This window comes from Euprymna scolopes, chromosome 1 (genome assembly GCF_053919585.1).
Source record: "Euprymna scolopes isolate OS-2025 chromosome 1, ASM5391958v1, whole genome shotgun sequence".
NCBI classification, from domain to species: domain Eukaryota; kingdom Metazoa; phylum Mollusca; class Cephalopoda; order Sepiida; family Sepiolidae; genus Euprymna; species Euprymna scolopes.
The window spans coordinates 122,655,815-122,669,424 of NC_136482.1; the positions used below are offsets into that span (position 1 = coordinate 122,655,815).

Below are 13,610 nucleotides of genomic sequence, written 5' to 3' on the forward strand. Positions count from 1 at the left end.
TATAATTCGATTAAAAAAAACGCTAAAATACGGTATTATTGCTACTATCGGGTTCCTCATTAATTTTATAAAAGATGGCGATGGCGTATGGGCAACGGAAGGGTAAGATAAACAAAATTACAAAAGCCAAAATCGACATTTTGGGGGGGGGTTGTCTTACGATACGTTTATCTGTTTTTTATAATTGTTCTTTTTTTCTCTTACTCTTTCTCGTTTATAACTGATAGCTTTGCGGGAGAATCATCCGAACTGATATTTGCGTACGAATGATGACCTTTGCTTTAGGAGGAGAATTTGAGGTTTGTTTGTTTTTGTTTTTTGTTGGTTTTTGTTTTTAGGGTAAGGTGTTTTAATCTAGAAGGGACAGTTTTAAGATACGCCCGTTAAATTTGCGCAATAAATTTCAAACTACAGTGTGTCAAACCAATAAATCTGCTACTCATCTCTAATATTCTAACTCCATCTCTAATTCTCCTTGTCAAATTCTCTCTTTAACTCTCTCCTCTCTCAAACTCTTTGTCTTAATCTCTCTAATTCTCTCTCTCTAATTCTCTCCATCTAATATTCTCTCTCATTTATTGTCGATTAAATTCCCTAATTTTCCTCCTCTAACCTCTCTCTCCTTATTTTTATCCCCCCCTCTCTCTCTCTCTCTCTCTCTCTCTCTCTCTCTCTCTGATTCTGACTCTCTCTTTCACTCTCTCTGCTTATTCTCCAATCTTCTCTCATTTTCTAATCATCTCTCTTTTACTCTTTAATTCCCCTTCTCTCTCTCTCACTATCTATCTATCTATCTATCTATCTATCTCTCTATCTCCCTTATTCTCTAACTCCCCTTCTCTTATTCTGTAATCCTATCCCTTCCTTATTGTCTAACTGGAGCAATAATAGTAACAATATAACATTACATTTGGTAAGTGGTATATGCCAATCTAAAAGTGGTTTATACCCTAGATAGAGCATATGCGTTTTAACGGCACAGTGTTCAAGAGCAATAACTTCAATGCGTTTCGTTTAAGTGTTGCAACTCAAAGTTGCACGAGAGCAATAATAGTAATAATGCAGTATGACATTTTGTAAGTGGTGCATATAAAATATATTAAACCAAATGGGTCATCATATTATTCATCGTGAAACGGAGTATATAAAAAAAACTTGGTATTGCCTAAGTATAAAAATAAACAAGTATCCGTTGTATTTTAGTGTTGGATAAAAAAGAGGAAGAAAGAAAAATCAGAGTTGTCCTGCAATAGATCAAAACAAATATTTTATTATAGGATTGTATGAAGAGGAGGAAGATCGGAAACTCGACAATAACATTGAATACATAAACGTGTTTTGCTAGTAGATAGAAAGGAACCTCTATGTTGGCTAGTAAGATTAGCTTTAAAACTAAAATATCGGCGACATTTTATCTCTATTTATGTGGTAGAGAGGTAAAGTGGTTGAGAGGAACAGATGAGGAGAAAAAGGGATGGAATGGCGAGTGAAAATGGAGAAAAGAGTAGAACTAGGTAAATTTTGAAATTTATTAGGAGTATACACCTGAAGTGACTACTGAAAATGACAACTACACGTAGTGGCCGCTGGGTGCATTGACCAAAAAAATTATGCAAAACTTCGTATATTTAAACCCCTGTAAATTCGGTTTATTTAAAAAAGAAATTTAGTTGGAACTTTCTATTCTCATTACTCCTTGATATATTCTTTCTTCTAAACATTACGTTGCCTTGTGTTCTGTATTTTTCTAAAGACTGCTACCTTTTTATTTTTCTTCATCGGATTTTCGCATAAGCAGGGGTTAATGTAGCAGTTAACAAACTATTTACTATAAGCGGATCAATGCCCTATGCCAAAGTGATTCGGCCACACTGACCAATCGGTTGGCTGGGCGCATTGATTTGAGCTGTCCCCTTAAGGACTATTTTTAGCCCTTTGGGATCTCAGCTGCGATCGCCAGAGAGACGCCAGCAAGCTACCTATACAGACCTCTCTCACTCACTCCTCCAACTGCTACTTGTTGGCGACTGCAGTCTGATGTCTGACGACATCTTCAAACAGACATTTACACTTTCTTTCTTTCTCTCCAGTTTAAGATACAATCTCGCCTTTTTTAAATAAACCCTTTATTATTGTTTTGTTAAAAGCAATGTCGTTTGGCCTTGTGTTTATTTAAATAATTATAAGGAGAGAAATGCACAACATTTCCTTCCTATAGATGTTACACACTTTTTAACCTCTTATATTGTGTTTATACTCCCCAGCAAAACCGAGAAGGTGTACTAGTCTATTTATAAAACTTTAAAAAGTTAACATCCATGCGATATGACTCGTTAATTTTCAAGTAATTATTACGAGGGTTGTTCCTAAAGTAAAGCCTCCTATTTTTAAACTCAAAAGTTGATGAGCTACAAATACTGGATTGGTACCATTAAAACGAGCGACCTTTTATATCCCAGAATTTATTTTTCTACATAGTCACCAACATTCTCAATGCGCTTTTGTCAGGAATTCAATGATATATATTTGCTTTTGACGCACGTCCATGACAGGCATTATTTACTAAGAATCGCATACCGTCAATATCTGCGACAAAACTCATCATAATAATTCAATTTACAATCTCTTCTGATCCATTTGGGCGGAATATAAAAAAAGGAGGCATTTCTTTTGGAACGCCTCTCGTACATTTCATTCTTTTAAATAGCCATTCGTTCTCCTACCCCCTCTCTCTCTATCTATCTCTCTCTCTCGCTCGCTTCTCTTTATTTCTCTCTCTTTCTCACTATCTCTTTCACTCATTCATAGATCACCTTCCCTCTCTCTTTATCATATTCCTCCCTCTCCCTCTTACATTTTCACATTTCCTCTTTCACCTTCCCACTCTTTTTCTTTCCTTTCCTCTCTTACTTTTCTATTTCCTTCTATCTCTTTCTGATTCCTTCCCTCTCTTTATTTCTTTTACTCTCCTCCGTTTCTCCGTTCATGTTTCCTTTCCTTTCGTCTATTTCTCTTGCTCTCTCTCTCTTTCTTTTCTTCCTTCTGTATCATTATCTTTCATGCCCTCTCTCCCTCTTCCTCTCTCTCTCTCTCTTTCTTTCTTCCCTTCCAGCTTTCTTTTTCCTTTATTCACTCTTTTTTCTTTCATTTCCTTTTCTCTCTATTTCTTTCTTATTCCTCCTCTCTCTATCTTACTACCTTTCAACTTCTCTCTTCCTATCCTCTTCTAAAAAATGCAACCTTTATTGAAATTAATTTTCTGACTGTAAATATATCGATGCCTATATTAACAAGAAGAACAAACTGCCTATTTTGTACGTATATAAAAAGATATATAGTTTTCTTTTTGTTTTCCTGAAATGTAAACATCTGGATAAACTGTTCTTGCTGTTATTCTATCTTCGTAAAGGTGAATTGATACAACGTGCTCGTACTTCTGGTTCCTTCTTTTTTTTTACTTAAGTTGTTTCATTATCGTCGTGTATTCTTACTTTCCCCTCTTTATCTTCAACAGCTGTTTTCCTGTCTTTTATATCAGGGTCCACTATTTATCTTACTTGCTCATGTCTTATCATTTCGGTACGATGTTTGGCCAATTGGTGTTTTACGTATCTCGAAGTGAATAGCCAATTGAAAAAAATGAACAAAAAAAAAGAGGGGGGAAGGAAAAGCATCTAATACCGATCTGGAAGTACAAAGATCGCAGATAAGCGTCCGTGATTTATAATTTATTACTAACTTGCAGACATCCCGGCGTTGTCTGGGAATTAATAAAGACCATTCTGTACTCTGTATTATTTTTGGTTATTCTGACTAATATTCCTAATCTCACAACTTTGTGGCAAATGTAAATTTCGACCTTGTTCAGGTTTCGTTTTGACAAATGTGTAAATCTTTATGTACGAAATTTGAAATGAAACACTTTTTTTTTTTAATCCGCAATAATAGATTTCTCTCGTTCCGCTAACCATAAGTGATTAGAAGTTTTACATTAATTTGTAGCGCAACCTATAAAGTGCTGAGTAAAAATCAATTTTACGTGACAGTCTCTTGGAGATTGAAGGTTCACCCTACAGTAAAGGCGATACTAACTATACGAGTAAGAATAAGACTTTTACAGGTCATGGCTATCGAAACTACCTCTTGTTATATTTTAAATTCTATACAGATTCCTCGAGTTTGACAAAATCTACCAGAAGATCGGCGAAAATCTTGTGAAAATGACATCCAAGATGAAAACAATCTTGCAAATAATCCAAATAAAAATCATCAATCCTCGTTTCAAAATGTTCAAAACTGTGTACGCTTATTCTCAGCTCTAATACCATACTATCGGTTCTTTTAGTTTTAAATTTATATCATTCACTTCAAATTTACAAATAAAAGAATTTTAGTTAACTCGATTTCCTGAATCTCGGATAAAAAAGGATTTTGTCAGCGGGGAAAGGGATAATACCCTTTAAGATATTTGTTTTCTACTGATCTCAACTATTGCAAAGAATTATTACCATAATATGTTCGGAGTGCCACTAAATCAGACTATGTACGGTGTGTCTGTGGTAGTTTCTGAGTTTTAATTGGATTGAAAAACATATAGCACCTTTTTCTGCTTGATTAATATACGTTTTTGTTAGCCAGCTTTGTAATGACTCTTTTTTTCTATTTGGATGATGAGAGTAGTAGCGGTTTATTTATTGGCTAGTCTATTTTGGGATGCAGGAGAATGAATACAGGATGTTAAAATTCAAAAATGCATGGATTAAAAGGATCTTCCAAATGAATCCCAGTTTCGATAAAGAGTCTTGACTTCATTTAAAATATGCTTTGCATTATCAACTTTCGTACAAATATGACTTTTTGCATGGTTTCAGTTAATGTGATAACCAGGAAAATTGATAGTCTACTTATGAAATTTATTTTGCAAAATAATTTTCTGTGAAGTTAAGAGCCATTCTTTGAAACTCTATGGAATAAAGAAAAAAATTGTTATTTTTAAATTGTTGTAATTTCTAATTTACAATTTATGTTTAATTACTTATACTAATGCTCTATTTTGCTTAGGATGTTCATATTAATATTTATCCTTGTTTTAAGTTTATATTCTATTTTGTAAACTTGAATTTTTTTAAATAATATATTTATATATGTGTGCATGTATGTGTAGTATGCGTGCATGTATATGTATATATATGTGTGTGTATGTATATATATATATGTGTGTATACATATGTGTATACGTGTATAGATATGTGTGTATATATGTGTATATATATATACATACACATATATTGTGTGTATGTATGTGTGCATATATATATGTGTATATATGTATGTATCTATAAGTGACCTTGCTTATGTGTTTAGAACGGTCTCTACCAAACTCCTCTGCCAAATTTTAGTCTAATGTTTCAGTAGAAAAACTGCTAAGGAGTAAAAGAGGTAAAATTGGAAATCGGAAGGAGAAGACTTACTTAATGTGTATCTTTTGTGCATGTGCAAAGAAACATGTCTGTTTAAGTTGTTTAATTTGTAAAGTTTTAAGAAGCATATGACCTTAGCTCAGATTGTAGTGAATAATGCTGGAAAGCGAAATGCTTTGGTTTCTATTCTAGCTGATGGTAACCAAGTCACCTTCTTTTTAAATTTTTAGGTATTGGGTACAATATAATAATCAATAGAGAATTGGCTCAATAATAATACAGAATCTGCACAATGTATATATGTATATAGGCATATGTATGTATATAATTATATGTCTGTATATACATATGTATATATATATATATATATATATATATATATAGAGAGAGAGAGAGAGATAGATAGATAGATAGATATGTGTGTATAAGAAGAAAAAACTGAGGTCTTCTCTATGCTTCGTCTTGTGATAGCCATTGCAACAAAGATTTGCAGTTGTACGAAAAAGTGTACTTGGTTTTACTTGTTATACTTTATATATTTGATAACGACTTTAAGTTTAAACTACAAAAGTCAAGTAGCATGGTTCAGTTGTACTCTAAGCAGAAACATTTATTTTGAATGCACTCCTATCATATCAAAAGAACCTACTGTTGATTTTATATACCGGGCCTTTCTACTTGTGCGATAATAAAACTTCTCAAATACATTTGTGATGTTAGGCTGTACCAGACGTCAATGTAAGTAAAAATTGCCTGTTCCTTCTTTCATCAAATTTTTCGATTATCGATACTTATCGAAGATATTCTTTTATAAAACCTAAGAACACTGCCAGACACGTAAAGTATATTTGTGTGAAATTTCAAAAATAAGTTTCCATAAGGAACTATCTCACATGCATACACTGACAAAGCATTAATGCTGTGAGCTTCAGATTTTTGCCCATCAACCACTACTCTTATTCGCTATACCATAGCTAGAGATTTTGTGGAGTAGACCTTTATGCCACACCCTGTCAAAAGCCTTTGATATGTCAAGGGCAATTGCCTTTGAAAGGAAGCCTCCATCGAGAGATTCGCTAATCCTAAGAAATATAACTGTTAGCACATCAGCTGTAGATCTCGCAGAATGGAAACCATATTGCATGTCACTGAGGAGATTATTTTTGCTGAGGTGGTTGACTACTTCTCTATTTAATACAGATTCTAGCAACTTACTCATGACCCACAGGAGACTGATTGGTCTGTATTGAGAGGGAGATGAGCAATCACCTGAATTTTTAATACGGGGCATACTGATGAGGTTTTCCAGGTTTTTGGAAAGCAATTCTCCTTAAGGCAACGTTTAAATAGCTTTGTAGGTATGGGAGCTAGTTCTGGTTGAAGCTTTTTGAGCACTATAATAGGAATTATAGTTCTATTTAAATCTATAAGGGCTGGAATGCCACCCCTACAAAAAGTACTTTGAAAAATCGATTTTATAGAAAGTTTAAACTGGTTAACTGAAAATATGGTAAAAAAAAAATAAAAAAATAAAAAAATAGTCAATAGATAATTGTTATGAAAGGCAATAAATGCTACTTTTCTACCTAACTGAATGAGTTTAGTTTATGTTTTAAAATATTTTCAAGCGCTTTTCTTTAATTTTTTAAATTTTAAATTGCAGGTTCATGAGTGTCAAATATCTCCAGATTTTCTAGAAAAAAAAAAAACAGTAGCTGCTAGATCAAAATTTTACTCGCTAGATTGCAAACAAAATCTAGATCTGGCTGAAAAATTGCCAAATTGGTAACACTGATTATTTTCCTTTACCAGTGTAACGTAAAATATTCCTCTGTAAAAATTATTTTTTATCTATCAGACAGAAAATGTTTTAAGATTGGATTTTTTCGATTTTCAATACTTATCAGATGAATTTCTGCACAAAACGTATCTAAGAACACAGCCAGACATATAAATTACCTTTGTGTGAAATTTGCAAAAGAATGGCCCAGCTATTTTAGAACCTATGAGGAAGGAACACACACACACTCATTTTTATATAATAGTAGAGATAAAGATTACATAGGTAACACTAAAAAATTAAAAAGTTGTAAGACTATAGATAATAATAATAGGACATGTTGGAGTTTCATTTTTAAAAAGTAAGAAGTTAGTTTCATATTAGATAACACTGGCACGCTCATTGAACTAGTTGTTTTTAGTATAAATTATTAAATTATGAATATTTAGTGTAAATTAAAATCACATGGAAAATTCTTTAATAAATATGTAAAATAAATTAAGGTTATTCTTCCTCGAAGTCAAAATGGTAGCAATACAAAAACACAATGTTTTTCAAGATAATATTTTTGGATTGATGAATGATATACCTGTCCCCCCCCCTTTCTAAGGTAAATAAATTCTTATTTTCTGAAGAGTCTAATATATCCAGTATTGACATACTAACTGTTTGGTTCTATGTAACGATACAGCTGCCGTAAAAGATATTTTTTATTTATTTCAACATGTCAAATATGACATATAAAATGAATAAAACTTTGGAACTTAGAATGCGGCTGTATCCTTATCCATATATATATATATATATATATATATATATATATATATATGATAATGTGTGTGTGCGTGTGAGGACACTTCTCAATCTATATACTCGACAAAGTTTTGATATACAGTCTTGAAATTTGGCATATAGGGAAAACTATATATGTGGAAAACTTTTTAAGCAGTTTTCATCCGGGGGGGGGGCTGCTTAGGGGTCAAAATTGAAAAATTGGTATGTGAGGGCGTCATTGGATTTTTATCTGTTCGTCAACTGTTTCATGAATGTGCATGCTGAATTGTTTACATGACAGATTATTTAGTTTAAGAATAAGTAGGTTTGAAAACTCTTTTTAAAGATCATGTCAAGCTGGCTTAATAGTTATCATACTTGACTCACTCTTTAGGTTTCGGTTTCAATCTCAGCTCTAGTATTTTTTTTTTTTTTTTACTTACAAGAAGTGAATTGTTTAGAAAAAAATAATACTTGCATACACATATCTCGGTTTCTTTCCAGCTGTTTTTTTTTTTTTTACTTTATATTTATTTTAAGGAATTCAATCTTATTTAATTTCAATACTTATGGTATTTCTGTTTATCATACATAAGAATTCTGCATTAACAAAAATATAATATGCATATTTTACAACCAGGCAATGCCAGGCGGTCTGCTAGTATATATCTAAAATGGTAAAGCGTAAGTAACGTTATAGTTTTATTTCAAGATAATAAACGTTACATGGGAGAAATATGCAAGTATAATACAGAAACTATTTTTTCTTTCAACATAGACATTATGTTTATTTGAAGTTTTGTGTGCTCTTCAACTGTAACGATACTTTAACAATGGCAGCTCGGTTTTATTTCTAAAATGTAACAATGCTATAAAAATATGCAAGTTGCTCTTTCGAATGACACATGAAATAAAAGAAATGCTTAAGTGTCAATGAAGTTACGAACAGATGAAAATATCTAGTTATTTACGGCAGACCATGTTTTCTGGTGAAATTACACTTTAATAGCATTGACTATCCTTGTATTTTCATAGCAATTTTTGTCTTCTAATTTCTTACACAATGTAAATTCAAATCACCAAGAATGTAATGCACAGCTAACTTGTTTAATAGTTTTCAAAAAATTAGCTTGAGTTAAGTGAACCACTCAAAAGATAATTCAGCAAAGATTAAAAGTACAAGAATATTTTTTTTTTCTAAAAAGATAAGCTTAGTCAATCAAACTTTCTTACAAACCAGTTTCACAATTATATTTTATTGCTTATTTTGTAAATAACCGATATATATTTTTTAATGATAATCTTCGCTTTTTAGAGGGAGATTTCCCTCTCACTTTCCCCTCTGTACATCGCTTCTCTTTCTCTCTCTCCTCTTCATTATCCTCTACCTATTCCTTCCTCCCTTCTTTTTTTCTATCCTTTTCCCCTTGTTTCTTATGGATTAAATAGTAGAATGGACTAAACTCACAATTCTTGGTTTATGACTAGTGACGAAGAACGATAACTCCGCTTATTCTGACATTGTTTCTTGTTAGTCTGGATTTCTCCTTGTAATTGAATCCAATAAATCCTAGTTCTGCACTACACTATAGATTACCTTAAGGGGCTACCCAACCCCTTTACCAGGTCTATAGTATTTTGACCCTTTTATGGTAGCTATTCAGAATGTTTTTGTTGTTTTTATTTTCAGCTATTATTTTATTAGTTCATATTCATTTCATCCAGTAAATCGTCATTATCCCTCGTTTTCAAACAAATGTCAAGACAATGGCTAAGTGATTAATGACACAAACTGAAAACCTGAGCACCTGGTTCAAATCCAGTTCATTCCACAGAAACACTTTTATCTAATCAATACTTAACCGCATGTCTTACCTCCTGGAGATAATACTTGTAAAGTTATTTGTATACCCTAAGTCTTCCCCTTTCTCATTTTTTGGGTTTTTTTATCGGAGACTTATGTTATATTTGCATAAAAACCTAAACGTTTTTATTATCCTTTCAGGTTATGGTCACATTGCTCCAAAGACAAGATGGGGTCGGATAATAACCATGATTTATGCCATCTTTGGGATACCACTAACAATTCTTTGTCTCTCAATCATTGGTTCATCAATGGCTAGTGTTTTTAAATTTATTTACAAAAACTTTTGCTTCGGACTTTATCGGCAGTGTTGTCGCTTCAAGGCATATCTTGATTCCGACGAAGGGATACCATTGGATGCTGCAACAGCAGCAGCAGCCGCTGTTCCAAATGTCTTGGTTGCAGCTGGCGTGGCAGCAGCTGTGGAAGAAGCAAACATTGCTGCACAGACTGGATTTCCATCAGAAAAAACTGTCATCTTGGAAAACAAGAAAGATATATGGACAGGACGTGGACCTTGTACGGAAGGTGGCGAATACCGTAGAAATAGCAGTTACATGAGGTCAATCCCAGGCCGGGGCGAAGAGGAATGCTTGGAAAGAGCATACATGTCAGCAATTTCCCAGCCTGAGGACAGTGAGATTATAATGGAAAACTTAATTGCTAAAGAGGGAGATGAAGAGTTAATACAACGAGAAATTGGACATGATGAGCACCTTTCTGAAAACAGCAACGATGGCGTAATAAGAGTTCCGGTCATTGTAAGCTTACTTGTGTTTGCTGCATATATTTTCCTCGGCGCTTTCCTTTTCTCCTTGTGGGAAAAAGATTGGGATTATTTGGTTGGCTCATACTTTTGTTTTATTACTCTTAGCACAATAGGCTTTGGAGATGTTGTGCCCGGTTCCTCGGGGGATTCTTGGGCAAGTGCCAAGAAACAGGCGATCTGTTCCATTTATCTTCTCTTTGGAATGGCCATGACTGTCATGTGTATTAAGTTAATGCAGCAAGAGGTACGCTTAAAGTTCACTAATTTGGGACGAAAAATGGGACTTATTGACACAGACGATGATGAAGAAACACGCATGCGGAAAGGAAGAAAACAAAGAGAATGGACAGAAATTGAAGAAAATATATCTGGATGTAAAACTGAGAATAATGTTACAAGCTTATAGTTTGCATACATATATATATATATATATATATATTATTTATATATTATTTATACAAACATTGACTACATATGTATGTATATGTTTCAATTGAGATTTCTTTCAAAATCCAACATCGCCAATCCAAATTCTTGACTAAATTAGAATTGGTTTAATCAAGATCGTAGCTTGAGGATGTTAGATTTCAAAAGAAATAGGAAATTAAATATGTATGCATATATGTAGTCAATATTATTTGTATAAAAAAAATTATACTGAATTACTGCTCTACTTGTTGTTAAGAGCTTTTATAAACATTGGATTAACGTTTAGGAAACCAGAGGCATACAATCACACACACACTAATATATAAGAATAATTGTAATCTGTTGGGTCATCCAATGAGCTCAGTTCGGATTCTTTTATTCTGGAGAAAGTGAGTTTCCAAATGAATTTAAATCTTTAAAAAATATATATCAAAAATAATCTGAGAAATATCAATATAAAGGGAGTGGGAGAAACATCCTCACTCTCTCTATTTATTTTTCTCTTTAACTATTGGTTTAATCGTTGTGATGATATTCTCTATTGATTATAATGGACTATAGCCACCATTTAATTTATAGTCGGTTTTATTATCATTGATTGCATATAAACATACAGACGCGAAATTGTAATTAAAATGAAATAAAAGCAGTGTCAAAGAGCATTAAAATAACTGAATAATAACAAATTGAAACTTATGAGAGATTAGTTGGTGAGTACATTTCAAATTTCAGTTGATTAAAACAATTAAATCAATGTCTATTAACTGGAAAGATTTCATTTATCGGCTGGAGAACTTTTTAAATATTGATTTTTCTTACACGCTGATGAAGCCCAAGTTTGTGCAAATTATAATTTGATGAACAATCATATTCTTTCTTATACGCCAACACTAAGGCTGAAACAATTGTACACAATGTTGTGACCAATAAAAGAAAAGCTTTCCAAAAATGAGGAAATACCTGTGTATCTTTAATGAAAATATTTATATCTCTAGTATTGCACTATTGAGCTATCTAAATGAGAATTTTGCTATCTATAATATAAATCTCACCTGTCTGATTAAATGTATGTATGTATATAAGTTTGTATGTCTACCTAAAACTTTCGACAGAGGTGAGGGATTTTCATGAGATCAATATCGTTTTGAAGCTTGAGTCTTTGGATGACAAATATAGAAAAATTGGCTAAAAAAATTAATTCTTTCACACTCAACTGGGCACTTTTCTACAAGGAGGGGGGGTCACTTTTTTTTGTCAATATTTTCGAAAGTCATCCCCTCTTTTCGATTGATTAGCCTTAATTTAAACCGTTGCCACTTCCGGTTTGGCAATGGATGCAACTGCAAAGACATCACGTTTTTTTCCTCCTTTGTGGTACAGGTTCGAGCCTGCCTACCTACCACCACTTTTTTCGTTTTTTTTTTTTGCTCAACGCACGCCTCCAAACACCCGAGCAACACTGGGAACCCAGGCTAGTTTATTTATATGTAATCAATGTCCCAAGTAGTTAAATTACTTATAAACATATTAGCTTTATATATATATATATATATATATATATATATATATATATATATATATGTGTGTGTGTGTTTGTGTTTGTAAAAATAAAAGTGGTCATCCACTATTTTTTTTTTTTTTTTAAATAAACAAACTTATGCAAATTTTTCAATAGCAATATATTATATTAAGGAAACTTCCATTTCTTACCTGTTACATATATATTCTTTGTGATAAAAACAAATGTTAAGAATTTTTAATAAAAAAATAAACTTTCACCTGTAAAAAAAGAAAAGTGGTCAATTCAATTTTTGAATCCAAACTCCAATAAATGCAAGATATTTTCAAATAATTAATTATACATCATGGGGAAACATCATTCTGGTTAAATTAAAGGTGAAATTATAGGCATGAAAAGGGCTGGAAAATCACTAAGTATTTCCAGGTTTCTAAAACTTCCATTCTCTACTGTTCCAAAAATGATAAAAAAGCATGAAAAATATGGCATCAGCAGTCACTTAGGTGGAAATGGAAGGCCAAAAAAGCTGTCAAGTAATGTAATCTTTTTTTAAATAAGGAAATTTCTATATATTTTTTAATTGGAATTCATTAGGGAGATGAGTAATATTTCTTTATTGCGGATTATTATCCTCATCTCAACAACTAATAAAGATGAGGATAATAGTCCACAATAAATAAATTAAGGAAATTTCTACTGATAAATCTTCATCATTTAGAAAATTATGTATTTATGGCTGATTTAGTGTCGGTTTTAATTTTGAAGATTTTATTGCTAATTTTCGATTTTATTATTATTGCCCACAAGTCTTTTATGAGATTGCAATCCAGTGATTGTGCTGGACAGCTTTCGATGGTCACGGAATTTTCTCTAAAAAAGATATAATTTGTAAGACTGTTAGTTGGTTTGGGATTGCTGTCCTGGACTAAAATGAACTCGGATAGTGGCAATGTACCAAATTTTGTTAAGGAATTAAACAAGAAAGAACTTAGCATGTTGCATTAAATAGGTTGCATCCATTTTAACAACTATGCAAGCTGATTCTCAGACACCAT

The 13,610-nt window shown here is 32.5% G+C and overlaps 1 protein-coding gene across 1 annotated transcript; it reads left to right on the forward strand.

Annotated features, from left to right (window-relative positions):
• Nucleotides 1-9,904: 9,904 nt before the first annotated feature.
• Nucleotides 9,905-12,598, forward strand: LOC145283563 (potassium channel subfamily K member 18-like). Its single transcript, XM_080132466.1, has one exon. It carries the CDS (start codon nucleotides 9,934-9,936, stop codon nucleotides 11,011-11,013), a length of 1,080 nt encoding a protein of 359 aa, XP_079988592.1. The 5' UTR covers nucleotides 9,905-9,933; the 3' UTR covers nucleotides 11,014-12,598.
• The last annotated feature ends 1,012 nt before the right edge of the window (nucleotides 12,599-13,610 follow it).